Source organism: Anomaloglossus baeobatrachus (genome assembly GCF_048569485.1).
Source record: "Anomaloglossus baeobatrachus isolate aAnoBae1 chromosome 5 unlocalized genomic scaffold, aAnoBae1.hap1 SUPER_5_unloc_30, whole genome shotgun sequence".
NCBI lineage: Eukaryota > Metazoa > Chordata > Amphibia > Anura > Aromobatidae > Anomaloglossus > Anomaloglossus baeobatrachus.
The window spans coordinates 483,626-499,795 of NW_027441807.1; the positions used below are offsets into that span (position 1 = coordinate 483,626).

Below are 16,170 nucleotides of genomic sequence, written 5' to 3' on the forward strand. Positions count from 1 at the left end.
TTAACCCCTCAAAAACACCAGTTACTTATTCAAATCTGTGAAAACTGGGGTTTTGCCCACTTTGATGCCAGTTCTGATGCCCAGAACCTGTTTGGGCCAGGTTAAAGTGATCTGAATTTGATGTGTGGCATCACTAGGTATGTAAATGTGGTGTGAGATCAGTGGCCCAAAGCCATTTAACCCCTCAAAAACACTGGTTACTTATTCAAATCTGTGAAAACTGGGATTTTTACCACTTTGATGCCAGTTCTGATGCCCAGATCCTGTTTGGGCCAGGCTGGAGTGATCTGAATTTTATGTGTGGCATCACTAGGTATGTAAATGTGGTGTGAGGTCAGTGGCCCAAAGCCATTTAACCCCTCAAAAACACTGGTTACTTATTCAAATCTGTGAAAAGTGGGTTTTGCCCACTTTGATGCCAGTTCTGATGCCCAGAACCTGTTTGGGCCAGGCTGGAGTGATCTGAATTTGATGTGTGGCATCACTAGGTATGTAAATGTGGTGTGAGGTCAGTGGCCCAAAGCCATTTAACCCCTCAAAAACACTGGTTACTTATTCAAATCTGTTAAAAGTGGGTTTTGCCCACTTTGATGCCAGTTCTGATGCCCAGAACCTGTTTGGGCCAGGCTGGAGTGATCTGAATTTGATGTGTGGCATCACTAGGTATGTAAATGTGGTGTGAGGTCAGTGGCCCAAAGCCATTTAACCCCTCAAAAACACCAGTTACTTATTCAAATCTGTGAAAATTGGCTGTGTGCCCACTTTGATGCCAGTTTCGATGCCCAGAACCCCTTTGGGCCAGGCTGGAGACACTTGAGTTTGATTAGAGGCATCACTAGATATGCAATTTTGGTGTTAGATCAGTGGCCCAAAGCCATTTAACCCTTTCACTAACATACTTCGGTGCCCACTTTGATGCCCATTTTTTTGCCAGTTTTTTAATTTTCGCAGCTGGTTTTGAGTGTATGTATATTAGGGCTCATCAGTGCATTGTATTTTATTATTGTCATGTGTCATTTTTGTTGATAAATGCATAAAAAACTGAAAAAACTAAATTGCCGAATAAGAAACTGACGAATAAGAAACCAACTTCAGCCCCGAATAAGAAACTGGACGAATAAGAAACCAACTTCAGCATCGTCAGCAGATCACAGATATACACAGCAGATCACACACATCCGATCGCAGACACACACAGCCGATCACAGATACACACACAGCAGATCGCAGATATACACAGCAGATCACACACAGCCATCACAGATACACATCCGATCGCAGACACACACAGCCGATCACAGATACACACAGCAGATCGCACGCACACACAGCCATCACAGATACACACATCCGAACGCAGGCACACACAGCCGATCGCAGAAAAACACAGCCGATCGCAGACACACACACACACACAGCCGATTGCAGACACACACACACACATCACATCACATTCAGCACTTACGGCAGCAGAGAATGAGAGCAAGTCACGTGTCCGGCCGCAGGTCCTGTTCGTCGCGCTGCACCGCACTGCCTCTCAGGATTCTCCCGGCGAGAAGAGATCGGTGGCACTGGATGGGGTGAGTGTGTATGCGATCCGATGTGTGTGCGATCCGATGTTTGTGTGTGTGTGTGATTTGTTGTTTGCGTGTGAGCCGATGTTTGTGTGTGCGATCTGATTATGTGTGCGATCTGACTGTGTGTGTGTGCGATCCGATGTTTGTGTGCGAGATCTGATTGTGTGTGTGTGTGTGTGTGTGTGTGTGAGAGCTGATGTGTGCGGGTGTGTGATCACTGCAGGTCCTCTGCTCGGTGTCGGGTGAGTGTAGTTGCCGGGTGCCGCTGTCTATAATGAAGTGTCCTGCAGTATCTGTATCTTTTTTAGCTGCACGGACACTTCATTATTGATCCGGGACTAGGGCTTATTTTCGGGGGAGGGCTTATATTTAAGCCTTTCTCCGAAAATGCTGAAAATCCCTGCTAGGGCTTATTTTTGGGGGAGGTCTTATTTTTGGAAAAACACGGTATATACCAGGATGATAGCAGAAGCAGACACATCATTGGTGCAACTTGCATCCCAAGAAGTAAGGGGGCCCATTTTAACCTGTAAATACCAAGATGAGGAACATATATACGAGGATAAAAGATATATTCCAGAATGGGCCCAGGATGGGGATCATATACACCAGGATGAGCCCAGGATGAAGGCCATATATACCAAGATGATTGCCATATATACCAGGATGAGAGCCATATATACCAGGATAGGGATCATATATACCAGGATGAGCCCAGGATGAGGGCCATATATACCAGGATGCGAGCCAAATACACCATGATAGGACAAATATAGGGAACATATTTACCAGGAAGAACGACATATACACCAGAATGATCGACATATATAACTGAAAGGGGCCCAGGATGGGGGACACTAATACAGAATTGGGGGATATTGCCCCCATAACAGTGTTAGCAGCACATTCCCCCCCATAAGTGCGTAATGACTACATTTTTTCCTACAATATTTTTCCCTATTTTCCTCCACTAAAACCTAGGTGCGGCTTATGGTCATAATAATACAGTAAGTTTAAAAAGAAAGAAAATGGTGCTTTCCCTGACCAATTCTTAGTGGAGCAATTGATTTTTGGATAAAACCCATTGAATCACAGTACATCATGATGATTTCTCCTATGTGACTCATCTCACAACAGGACCTAATTATTGATAAAAATATCTGCCAAATTCTGAATACAAGAATGGCTCCTCTACTGTGTGGGTTTTCTCATAGTCGACAAGAATTGATTTACCAGTTAAACATTTCAATTATTCACAACATGAAAAAGGTTTCTTTCCTGTGCAGCCTCTTCACATGTTTAACAAGATGTGATTTCTGAGAAAAACATTTCCCACATTCAGAACATAAAAATGGTTTATCTCCTGTGTGAACCTTTTCATGGTCAGAAAGAGATGATTTCCTAGTAAAACATTTACCACATTCCAGGCATGAAAATGGCTTTTCCCCTGTGTGAGATCTTTGATGCGTAACAAGATTTGATTTTAGAATAAAACATTTCCCACATTCTGAACATGAAAATGGCTTCTCCCCTGTGTGAGATCTTTGATGCTGAACAAGTTCTGATTTCTGGTAAAAATATTTCCCACATTCTGAACATAAAAATGGCTTCTCCCCTGTGTGATATTTTTGATGCCTAACAAGTTGTGACTTCTGGGGAAAACATTTCCCACACTCTAAACATAAAAATGGCTTCTCCCCTGTGTGAGATCTTTGATGCCTAACAAGTTCTGACTTCAGGTTAAAACATTTCCCACATTCTGAACATAAAAATGGCTTCTCCCCTGTGTGAATTCTTTGATGCACAACAAGTTCTGATTTCCAATTAAAACATTTACCACATTCTGAACATGAAAATGGCTTCTCCCCTGTGTGATTTTTCTGATGATAAATAAGGTTTGATTTTCGAGCAAAACATTTCTCACATTCTGGGAATGAAAACGGTTTCTCCCTTGTAGGACCGGTTTCATGTTCCATATCACTTCTGTAACTTTTATTTTGCTTACAATTCTGTGATAAATCAGAATTTTGGACTTGTTTGAAAAGATCAGATGATAGAGATTTCCTAGGAAGGACTGAAGGTATATCTGGGACAGCAGCATGCTCTTCATATGTATTATGTGTGATACTGTCATCATCTGTTATAAATTCTGAAGATATTAGATTTCCATCTGAACCCCCAATACAGTCATCTGCTAAAAAGAAACATAGTTATTATTTTTAATGATATTATCTTGAAAGTACATTTATTTTTTTAAACCATAACATCAGAAATTAAAATGAGGAAAAAATGTATTCTGAATCTGTTTTCCAATTTCAACATCTAAGAGTTACATCTTCGTTAATTCGGCTCTCCCATTCCTAGCACCAGTTCTAGAATGTGCTACAGTAAATAATCTGATTGATTATCACAATGTGACCAGGATAATCAGGGACAGGGGGCTCCTATACTGTCCCTCACGCTAGGAGACCTTAAGCTATTCCTAACCTCTGGATTACCACTGTAGATGGCGGAGTCCCATGCCTTACTACTCCCCTGACCAGATCAAATCTGTTATATCCCTAGGGAAGGAAGGGGCAGGAATATGATGGAAACATAGATTAAGACAGATGGGACACATTGCAAACTCACAGAAACAAACAAAGAGAGACTAAGGAGAAAAGCAAGAGCAGGAAGGCAGCAACAAAAAGACAAAAAGGGTTAACACCACAACAGCTGACAGCAATAATACACAACAACCACCAGTATGTCTGGAGAATAACGCTTGCTAGCCTGCCCAAGCCTGTGGTTCGACGTAAAAGCAGGTAGCTGGGTCTTGGGGGCTGTGCAGATAACCATTAGGGCTCCAATTCATTAAGACCAGAGATGGACACTGAAAAATGATGTCAGGGACTAGAGTAAGATTTCTGGCATAGCGAATGCCACAGTTTGTTATGAATTAAAGAAGCCGTGGCATCACACCCTTCTTCTGGTCATGCTCTGCCTATTTTGGCAAAGCTGGTTCAAACTGGTGTGAACACACACAGACGCCAGCCTGTCGCCTTTTCAGCTTTAGACTTCTGTAATTAAGAGCTCTTTGGTCACATGACATGTTGTCAAAAACGTCCTTAAGCAGTCCTAAAATCGGCATATAAACACTGGGGCCCTTAGGAGAATGGGGGCCCTATGAAATAGTCCTGTTTGCCCTCCCTTTCCCCTAATGCCAGTCCTGCATGCCAGCCTGTCTTTTGTTCAGTTCTTTAAGACTCCTGCAATTAAGAGACCTTTGGTTACATCATGTCACATGACTTTGAAATCATCAAAGGTCCTTAAACAATCAACCTTAGAATACAACTGATAGGGACCCTAAGAGAGTGGGGTTCCAGTGAAATTGCGCAATTTGACTCCTCCCAACGTTGGCTCTGACTGTAACTAGGGCTTATTTTTGGAGTAGGGCTTATATTTCAACCATTCTCCAAAAATCCCATGAAATCGTGCTAGGTCTTATTTTCGGTGTATGTCGTCTTTTCGGGGAAACTGGGTATTCATGAACCCTCTGCAGGTCTTTTAGTTGCCTTCATAACAACATAGAGAAGGCACTAGAAACAAACAGCAGAAGAAGCAGAAGCAAAGAAAATACAGCTGAAAAAAACAGAGCAGAAAGCCTAAAAATGTAAACACAAAGTTAGTGCAGAAAGTACATGAGTAGATATCTCTTACTGGATAGAGCTGGAGGAAACACATCCTGAGGAACATCGGGGTCTTCTTGTTTACAGTCCTGTGGGAGAAGAGGACGGGGACATCTCTTTAGTGTTGTCCTCTTACTGGATAGAACTGGAGGAGACACAGACAGGGGCTGAATTTATTCCTTACATACAGATAATTATAGGCCATGTGTATTTAGTCCTGTCTATTACCTGGTGATGTGAGGGGCTGGGGAACCGCCATTATGACGTTCTTGTACAGATCTCTGTGTCCTTCTAAATACTCCCACTCCTCCATGGAGAAATAGACGGTGACGTCCTGACACCTTATAGGAACCTGACACATACAATGATACCGTCACCCCCGATCCCTTCATAGCGTTACTGTATAATGTCCCAGCATTCCCAGCAGTGTCACCTCTCCAGTCAGCAGCTCAATCATCTTGTAGGTGAGTTCTAGGATCTTCTGGTCATTGATGTCCTCATGTATCGGGGGGTGAGGTGGAGGCCCCGTGATTGGGCTCAGGGGTCTTCCCCATCCCTCAGACACAGGGGCCTGACAGCGCTCACTAGAGGTCTTCTTCACTACTGTGTAATCCTGGTTATGGAGAGACACAGTAATAAATCTCACTCCAGACATTTCCAGAGTCCTCACCTCTCCAGTTCTGTCCATCTGTTATTCCCATAGATAAGAATGATGTAATGTGACGTCATCAGAATCTCTCACCTCTCCAGTAAGCCGGAAGAGGATCTCTAGGGTGAGGTGTAATATCCTCTCCGCCATCTTGTCCCTGTCCATATCCATCCTTCACGGGGCAATCAGGAGAATTCTCTTCTATAGAAGATCTCCACTGAGAGGATCTGATATTATAAGGCCCTGAATGGGAAGGAGATGAGCCGATATGTAAAATTAATGTAGATAAGAGAGGTGAGATATCATTTGAGTAGGAAAAAAAATTCAACATGAAATGTGCTATGTAAGTAGTAAAACCGACCAATAAAAGTAGCAAATGATCTTTATAATACAACACAATCCTTGATATGGCAATGTGAGCGGAAAAATAAAAGCGTAATTGCTCCCGGAATAAGAGGAGGAAAATATAAAAGTGCAAAAATAAATAACTTCCCAGTTTTTTGATTAAGAACAGTGCAATTGAATTAGGATTCGATGTATTCTTGTCTCTAACGGAAGAAGAGGGGCCACACATGGTGTACGGATCTGTGCACTCGCTGACGCACAATTTACCACCCATTTCTTGTATGAAGGCAGTAAAATAGTGAATATTATCCCAATTACAAAATGTGCCCACATTATATTTCACTCCTAAACTAGAAAAATTATGTAAATAACAAAGTTTAGATATTCTAAACTGGTTTCGGAGCTCGTAGACTTTAACCCCTTAACGACTGCGGGCAGTAAAATTATGTCCTAGCGGTCAGTGTTAATTCCCTCCCGCTGCTGCCGGCAGCTGGCGGAGATAGGCGCACATCTCAGCTGATTTGTACAGCTGAGATGTGTGCCTAGCAGATACGAGCAGATCCGAGATCTGCCTGGGGCTGTTAACCTCTTAAATGGCGCTGTCAAATTGTGACAGCCCCAGTATAATCGCAATCACCATAAAACTTTACTCCTAGGCCTCCACCGGAAGTCACGTGACCTGATCACGTGGATCCGATGGTTGTGATGGTAGTACAGGGTCATATGATGACTCCTGTAGCTCACATGACTTAGGTCCTGTAACAAGCAGCCAAGTACTGCAGGATACAGGAGATGAGTATTTTTCCCGATCTGACCGATGCTGCTCTGATCGGAAGACATGAATAAGTGATTATACTGCTGATCCTTATAGCCCCCTAGGGGAACTAGTAAAATAAAAATAAGTAAAAAACAAAGTTTTCAAAAATTAAAAAAAAAAACAACTAAAAGTTCAAATCATGCTCCTTTCACCCCATTGACAATGAAAGGGTTAAAAAATTAAAAATATATACACATATTTGGTATCGCCGCGTTCAGAAAGGCCTGGTCTATCAAAATATGAAACCAATTCATCTGATTGATAAACTATATAGCGGCGAAAAAATGCCAAAATTATGTTTTTTGGTCGCCGTAAATTTTGAGCAAAATGTGTAGTATGTGCGCAAAAACGGTACCATTAAAATCTTCAGCTTGAGACAGAAAAAGTAAGCCGTCACTGAGCCATAGATCATGAGAACGCTACGGGATGCGCAAAATGTGCACCACTTTTTTGGACAAACTTCTCTTTTTTTAGCCCCTTAGATAAAAGTAAACCTATTCATGTTTGTCTACAAACTTGAAACAAGAATGACGCAGAGACACCATCACATGTTTCTCAAGGCTGGCAGGAAGCTAGCCAGGTCTTTCACTGGGAAGGAACAACCACAGGAAGGGCAGTCTCCAGTCAAGGAAACCACCTATACCAAAACATGGTATCCATCCACAGACAGCTGTTTCGAGGTATTTGCCCCATCATCAGTGTGGAGTAGGAAACTGGCTAGTGGGAGCAATGCCTTACCTATGTAGTCTTCTACTAGGCATTGCCCCCACTAGCCAGTTTCCTACTCCACACTGAAGAGGGGCAAATACCCCAAAACAGCTGTCTGTGGATGGATACCATGTTTCGGTATAGGTGGTTTCCTTGACAGGAGACTGCCCTTCTCGTGGTTGTTCCTCCCAGGTAAAAGACCTGGCTAGTTTCCTGCCAGCGTTGAGAAACATGTGATGGTGTCTCCGCGGCATTCTTGTTTTGTTTATTTTCCCAGGGGGCCTTGTTCTAGTGTCACTGCGTTGAGAAAGACGTGATGGTGTCTCCGCAGTGTTGGATGTTGATCTCCCCGAGGTCAACCATCCTTACCTATGTAGTCTTCTACTAGGCAATGCTCCCACTAGCCAGTTTTCTACTCCACACTGATGAGGGGCAAATACCCCGAAACAGCTGTCTGTGGATGGATACCATGTTTTGGTATAGGCGGTTTCCTTGACTGGAGACTGCCCTTCCCGTGGTTGTTCCTTCCCGGTGAAAGACCTGGCTAGTTTCCGGCCAGCGTTGAGAAACATGTGATGGTGTCTCCGCGGCATTCTTGTTTTGCTTATAAACATATAATATGACAGTGTCCAGCTTTTAGTCATAGGGATGGCCCCGATGAGGTTTTAGTTATTGCTCAATATATAGTGATCAGTGGTTGTATACGCGCTCTCAGCACTAAAGGCTGCTTTACACAAGACGACCGATCGTGCGATTTCACAATCGATCGTACCCGCCCCCGTCGTTTGTGCGTCACGGGCAAATCGATGCCCGTGTCGCACAAACTCGTTTAACCCCCGTCACACGTACTTACCTTCCGGACGACCTCGCTGTGAGCGACGAAAGTCCACTTCCTGAAGTGGGAGAGACGTTCGGCGTCATCGCGACGTCACGCGGCAGCCAGCCAATAGAAGCGGAGGGGCGGAGATGAGCGGGATGTAAACATCCCGCCCACCTCCCTCCTTCCACATAGCTGGCGGGTGCCGCGGGACGCAGGTAAGCTGTGTTCATCATTCCCGTGGTGTCACACAGAGTAACGTGTGATGCCACGGAAACGATGAACAACGGGCGCCATTTTAATTAAATAATTTTATGAAACCTAGCGACGAGTACACAACTCACGATTTGTGAGCGATACTGCGTCGCTAGGAGGTGTCACACGAGACGACAGTGTACGATGCCGGATGTGCGTCACGAAAACCGTGACCCCGACGATGCATCGCACGATCGGTCGTCTCGTGTAAAGCAGGATTAAGGCTGCTTTCACACATCCAATTTTTGCTGCCAGACACAATCCATCAAAAAACGATTAAAACGGATCCGGCGCCGGATCCGTTTTATTCCCCAATGACTTGTATTAACGCCGTATTGTGTCGGATGGCCTTGTGTTGCATGCGGCGTCTGCCAAATCCAGCGAAATTTCTTGGTCCGGCTGCCGGAAAGGACGCAGCATGCAGCGTTTTTTGTCTCCGGCAAAAAAACGGACCACGATGGATCCGGCACCATCCGGCATGTTGTTATAGAAGCCTATGGGCGCCGGATCATCGCCGGCGTCGTCCGGAAAAAAAACGCATTCCAGTGATGGATCCGTTTTTTTAATTTGAGCATGCTCAGATGAGATGTGAATTCATTTCTGGCCTCTCTCTCTCTGTCGGTCTCTCTCCCTCTCTGTAGATGTCGGTCTCTCTCTCTCTCTGTCGGTCTCTCCCTCTCAACCTCTCTTTCATACTCACCGATACCGGGCACGGCGCTGCACAGCTGTCACATTGCTCTGGCGCCTTCTCCTACTTTTGAAAATGCCGGCCGCTCATTATTCCATCTCGTATTCCCTACTTTCTCCGCCCACTGGCACCTATGATTGGTTGCATTCAGATGCGCCCCCACGCTGAGTGACAGCTGTCTCACTGCAACCAATCACAGCCGCCGGTGGGTGGGTCTATGTAGTGCAGTACAATAAATAAGTAAATAATTTTTAAAAAAACAGTGTGTGGTCCCCACCCCCCAATTTTGATACTAGCCAAGATAAAGCCACACGGCTGAAGGCTGGTATTCTCAGGATGGGGAGCCCCACGTTATGGGGAGCCCCCAGCCTAAAAATATCAGTCAGCAGCCGCCCAGAATTGCCGCATCCATTAGATGCGACTGTCCTGGGACTCTACCCGGCTCATCCCGAATTGCCCTGGTGCGGTGACAATTGGGGTAATAAGAAGTTAATGGCAGCCCATAGCTGCCACTAAGTCCTAGGTTAATCATGGCAGGCATCTATGAGACACCCCCAATTATTAACCTGTAAGCGAAAGTAAATAAACACATACCCCTGAAAAAATCCTTTATTTTAAATAAAAGACAAAAAAACACCCTCTTTCACCACTTTATTAAAATCCCCAAATACCCCTCCAGGTCCAACGTAATCCACAGAGGTCCCACGACGTTTTCAGTACTGCTACATCGGAAGCTGACAGAGAGTGGCCACAGACCGTGACCGCTCTCTGTCAGCTCCACGTAGCAACTGAAGTGAGTCGTGCTGTCAGCGGTGGCATCACTCAGGTAGTGCCGCTGAGTGCGGTGATGATGGGTGCGGTAGTGCCTGCATGTGTGCGGTGATAATTGGAGCGGTAGTGCCTGTCTGTGCGCGATGATGATGGGGCGGTAGTGCCTGCGTGTGTGCGACGATGATGGGAGCGGTAGTGCTGGGGTGTGTGCGGTGATGATGGGTGCGGTAGTGCCTGCGTGTGTGCGGTGATGATGGGAGCGTTAGTGCCTGCGTGTGTGCAGTGATGATAAGTGCAGTAGTGCCTGTGTGTGTGCGGTGATGATGGGTGCGGCAGTGCCTGCATGTGTGTGATGATGAATGGGGCGGTAGTGCCTGCGTGTGTGCAATGATGATGGGGGCAGTAGTGCCGATGTGTGTGCGGTGATTATGGGGACGGTAGTGCCTGCGTGTGTGTGGTGATGATGGGGGCAAAGTGCCTGCGTGTGTGTGGTGATGATAGGAGCGGTAGTGCCTGTGTGTGTGCGGTCATGATAGGTGCGGTAGTGCCTGCGTGTGTGCGATGATGATGGGAGCTGTAATGCCTGCGTGTGTGCGGTGATGATGGGGCGGTAGTGCCGGGTGTGCGGTGATGAAGGGAGAGATAGTGCCGGGGTGTGTGGTGATGATGGGGGCGGTAGTGTCGGGGTGTGCGGTGATGATGGGAGCGCTAGTGCCGGGGTGTGCGGTGATGATGGGAGTGGTAGTGCCGGGGTGTGCGGTGATGATGGGGACGGTAGTGCCTGCGTGTGTGTGGTGATGATGGGGGCAAAGTGCCTGCATGTGTGTGGTGATGATAGGTGCGGTAGTGCCTGCGTGTGTGCGATGATGATGGGAGCTGTAATGCCTGCGTGTGTGCGGTTATGAAGGGAGCGGTAGTGCCGGGGTGTGTGGTGATGATGGGGGCGGTAGTGTCGGGGTGTGCGGTGATGATGGGAGCGGTAGTACCAGGGTGTGCGGTAATGATGGGAGCGGTAGAGCCGGGGTGTGCGGTGATGATGGGGGCGGTAGTGCCGGGGTGCGCGGTGATGATGGGGGCGGTAGTGCCGGGGTGCGCGGTGATGATGGGGGCGGTAGTACCGGGGTGTGCGGTGATGATGGGAGCGGTAGAGCCGGGGTGTGCGGTGATGATGGGGGCGGTAGTGCAGGGGTGTGCGGTGATGATGGGAGTGGTAGTGTCGGGGTGTGTGCAGTGATGATGGGGGCGGTAGTGCCGGGGTGTGCGGGGATGACGGGGGCGGTAGTGCCGGGGTGTGCGGTGATGAAGGGAGCGGTAGAGCCGAGGTGTGCGTTGATGATGGGGGCGGTAGTGCCGGGGTGTGCGGTGATGATGGTGGCGGTAGTGCCGGGGTGTGCGGTGATGACGGGAGCGGTAGTGTTGCGGTGTGCGGTGATGATGGGGGCGGTAGTGTCGGGGTGTGCGGGGATGATGGGGCGGTAGTGTCGCGGTGTGTGGTGATGATCGGGCGGTAGTGTCGGGATGTGTGGTGATGATGGGGGCGGTAGTGTCGGGGTGTGCGGGGATGATCGGGCGGTAGTGCCGGGGTGTGCGGGGATGAAGGGAGCGGTAGAGCCGAGGTGTGCGGTGATGATGGGGGCGGTAGTGTCGGGGTGTGTGGTGATGATGGTGGCGGTAGTGCCGGGGTGTGTGGTGATGATGGTGGCGGTAGTGTCGGGGTGTGCGGTGATGAAGGGAGCGGTAGTGCCGGGGTGTGCGATGATGATGGGGGTCGTAGTGCCGGGGTGTGCGGTGATGAAGGGAGCGGTAGTGTTGCGGTGTGCGGTGATGATGGGGGCGGTAGTGTCGGGGTGTGCGGGGATGATGGGGCGGTAGTGTCGCGGTGTGTGGTGATGATGGGGGCGGTAGTGTCGGGATGTGTGGTGATGATGGGGGCGGTAGTGTCGGGGTGTGCGGGGATGATCGGGCGGTAGTGCCGGGGTGTGCGGGGATGAAGGGAGCGGTAGAGCCGAGGTGTGCAGTGATGATGGGGGCGGTAGTGTCGGGGTGTGCGGTGATGATGGTGGCGGTAGTGCCGGGGTGTGTGGTGATGATGGTGGCGGTAGTGTCGGGGTGTGCGGTGATGAAGGGAGCGGTAGTGCCGGGGTGTGCGATGATGATGGGGGTCGTAGTGCCGGGGTGTGCGGTGATGAAGGGAGCGGTAGTGCCGGGGTGTGCGGTGATGATGGGGGTGGTAGTGCCGGGGTGTGCGGTGATGATGGGGGTGGTAGTGCCGGGGTGTGCGGTGATGATGGGGGTCGTAGTGCCGGGGTGTGCGGTGATGAAGGGAGCGGTAGTGCCAGGGTGTGCGGTGATGATGAAGTCTCTCCCTCTTCCTTTGACATGAAAAAGAAAAAAAAACAAAAACGGATCAGTTTTTTACTGGATCCATCGCATCAGTTTTAACACAATCTGCGGCGGATCTGTTGCATCAGGCACAAACCGGATTGTGCCTGATGGCAAAAAACGGATGTGTGAAAGCAGCCTAACTGACAGCAGGTTCCAATGCTGAGCGTCTCTCAGTCACTGCGGGGGGGGGGGGGGGGTTTGCAGGGGATATGTGGTAATAACAGACATTTCCCCACCAGTATCGCTCAACATCAGCAATAAAAACTCGATGCTGAAGTTGTTTTCTTATTGGTCAGTTTCCTATTCGGGGCTGCAGATGGTTTATTATTTGGATTTTTTTTCTATTTTTCTTTTTACAGGTTTAACAAGAAACGTAAAAAATAATCATAATATAATACAATACAGCGAGGAGCCCGGATGTGAATACACTTAAAAGCAGCTACAAAAATTAGAAAACTGGCACAAACATGGGCATCAAAGTGGGCAGCAAAGGGCGTTTTGGAAAGGGTTAAATGACCTTGGGTCACTAATCTGACACCACCATTATATAGTGATGTCTCGCATCAGATTCAGGTCACTCCGGCCCGGCCCAAATGGGTCCTGGGCATCAGAACTGGCAGCAAAGTGGGCAAATAGCCAATTCACCCAGATGTGAATAAGTAGCTGGTGTTCTGTAAAGTTCTCTTCCGGCTGATGTAAATGGGTTTGTGTCACTAATTAGTAATCACAAAGGGAAAGTCGCTATTGTTCTCTGATTTCAGTCTATTCTCACATTATTATGGCTTTACCTATATAGATCAGCGGCCTAAGGCCATTTAACCCTTTCCACAACGCCCTTCGGTGCCACTTTGATGCCTATTTTTGTACCAGTTTTATCATTTTTGTTGGTGCTTTTCAGTGTATTCACATCCGGGCTCCGCACTGCAGGGGATTATATTGTTGTCATTGTTTATTTTTGTTCCTAAAAACCATGAAAAAAAAATAAAAACTGCCGAATAAGAAACCGACTTCAGCCTCGTCATGAAAGCAAAAACAATAAAGACGACGACAGTAACATGAAAATGAAGCCGAGCAAATCACGAGAAAAGATGCAACATTTACTTGAATATCTGAACAAGGAAAAAGATTTTCACAGATCTTTAACCCCTTTATGACAGCCTTACGGATTAAAACGGTGGCAGAAAAAGGTACTTATTCTGATGCGCTGTTTCAAAACGACGGCAAGAAATAAAGTGTATGCCGCCCCCCAGCATCGAAAAATCTCCATGGTTTCAGCTATCGGGGATAGCTAAGACCCTGGAGATCACGATTCAGGCCGAAAAAAATGATTTAACATCCACCTGGCATAATCAATCATGTCAGATGGGAGGTAAATCTCCTCCCTCGGTCCTCCGATGTGGCCAAAGTGCCCCCCCAGTCCCACGCCTCACCCGATCATCTAAAATGTCCGGGGCACACGCTGCGCTCATCCTCCTCCTCTGAGTTCTGTCACATCTGACATGTTAGATGCAACTTCAAAGTTCTCCCCAGGTCCTGCCAGGTCACCCCCTGTCATTCCCCGGGCTCCCGTTACCTCCTGCAGTGACGATCCCCTACGATCCCTCCTCTTCCTTCTCAGAAGATCCTGGCCACATGTGCAGAGCGGCTCTCAGCCGTCTCCCTGCTAGTAGTGACACTGAGCTTACTGCAGCTCACACTGCCGTGCTTTGGACCCGGGGAGTGTGAGTGCAGCATTTCTGCAACCACACTCTTCACATGGAGGGTTTGCACTTCCAGAAAATGGGGGATATGTTCTCTGAGTGTGCCCCCCATATTCTGGAAGGTCCAGAGTCGTCATAGGACCTCCAAAATGGATTACGGCAGACCAGATTTTTTTTCTTTTCAATAAATTGGTGAAGGAGGGAATGAGAGAGAATCTTTTGTTTTTTACTACTGACTAGGTTAGTGATGTCGGGTATCTGAAAGACGCCATGACATCATACCCTAACCTCAACAACACCATTTATTACCCCATTTGCCACCACACCAGGGCAACGGGAAGAGCCGTGCGATGCACCAGCATTAGCGCATCTAATGTAAGCGCCACTTCTGGGCGGCTGCGGCCTGCTATTTTTAGGCTGGGAAGGGCCAAATAACCATAGTTCTTTCCACCCTGAGAATACCAGACCACAGGTATCCACTATACCCTGGCTGGTAATCCAATTTGGGGGGGGACCCCACTTTATTTTTAATTTTTTATAAATAATTTAAAAAAAACAGCATGGAGACACCTCCATTTTGGATTACCAGCTAAGGTGAAGCTGTTTTTTTTGGTTTTTTTTTGGGGGGGGGCTAAATACAAGGTTAAACACAATTTAGTGCCACATGAAAGCTACTAAAGGGTGCCAGCTTAGAATATGAAAGGGGGTGGGACATTTTATATGTGTTTGACATCTATTTATCTAGCCATCCATCCATCCTAGCTTATTGGGCTATGTGCCCACGATCAGGACTTGCAGCGGTTTGGACGCAGAGTGTTTTGACTGAGATGATGTGCAGTACAAGCGCAGTGGTGGGATGTTTAGAAATCTCCTGACCACTGTGCTTCTTTTATCTGCAGCATAAACTGACCAGCGGCGTGGCTTCCTGAGACGCAGGATGTCAGTTTATGCTGTGGAGATGAGAATGTTTTTCACAGGGAGAATAAAATCCGCAGCGGCCTGAACCTGGATTGTGGGCACGGGCAGCTGCGTTCTCGTGTGGACAACACTGGCATCTGCGCAGAATGGCTGACACTGCGTCCTAGATGCAGTGTCAACAAATCGTGGGGACCTAGCCTAAAAGTGAGAAATTTGGCACTACAGCAACATTTTTGTGATCTACCTGCTCACTATATCCCTGAATAAAATTCTTGAGTGGTCTAGTGTCCAAAATGGGGTCACTTGTAGGGGTTTCTGCTTTATAGGTACCTTAGTGGCCCTGCAAATGCGACATGGTGCCCGCAATTTATTTCAACTTTTCCAAAATTCACATAGTGCTCCTTCTGTTCCGAGCCGTCCCGCTTGTCCAAACAGAGGTTTTTTTGGCCACATGTGGGGTATCACTGAGCTCATACAAATTTGTATAACAAACTGTGGTGTCCACTTTCTGGTGTTTCCTCTTGAAAAAGTGAGAAATTTGGTGCTAAGGCAACATTTTTGTTAACAAAAAAAATTTAAAAATTTTCAATATGATGAGCTAAGGTTATCAAATTCTGTGAAGTACCTGTGGGTTCAAAATGCTCAATACTGGATACCCCTGGATAAAATCTTTGAGGGGTCTAGTTTTCAGAATAGGATCACTTGTGGGGGACCTCCTCTGTTTAGGTATGTTAGGGCCTCTCTAAACGCAATATGGCATTCGCTAATGATTCAAGCTAATTTTACAGTCAAATGGTGCTCCTTCCCTTCCGAGCCCTACCGTGTGCCCAAACATTTGATTTCCACCACATATGAGGTATCTGTGTACTCAG

At 47.3% G+C, this 16,170-nt stretch overlaps 1 protein-coding gene across 1 annotated transcript; it reads right to left on the reverse strand.

The window, feature by feature from the left end:
- Nucleotides 1-1,117: 1,117 nt before the first annotated feature.
- On the reverse strand, nt 1,118-14,235 carry LOC142259202 (uncharacterized). The gene is made up of 4 exons (XM_075331696.1): nt 14,173-14,235; nt 5,474-5,597; nt 5,277-5,390; nt 1,118-3,768 (listed from the first exon to the last, which is right to left on the reverse strand). Exons 1-4 carry the CDS (start codon nt 14,233-14,235, stop codon nt 2,831-2,833), a joined length of 1,239 nt encoding a protein of 412 aa, XP_075187811.1. The 3' UTR covers nt 1,118-2,830.
- Between the last annotated feature and the right edge of the window lie 1,935 nt (nt 14,236-16,170).

What these genes read in the sequence shown, in the direction of transcription:
- LOC142259202 (XM_075331696.1), bottom strand. Translation starts at nt 14,235, where the DNA reads ATGACAGGGGGTGACCTGGCAGGACCTGGGGAGAACTTTGAAGTTGCA. An exon ending in CCAGCCCCTCACATCACCAG is followed by an intron (nt 5,391 to 5,473) that starts GTAATAGACAGG and finishes TGTCTCCTCCAG; the next exon opens with TTCTATCCAGTAAGAGGACA. An exon ending in GTTTCCTCCAGCTCTATCCA is followed by an intron (nt 3,769 to 5,276) that starts GTAAGAGATATC and finishes TCTTTTTAGCAG; the next exon opens with ATGACTGTATTGGGGGTTCA.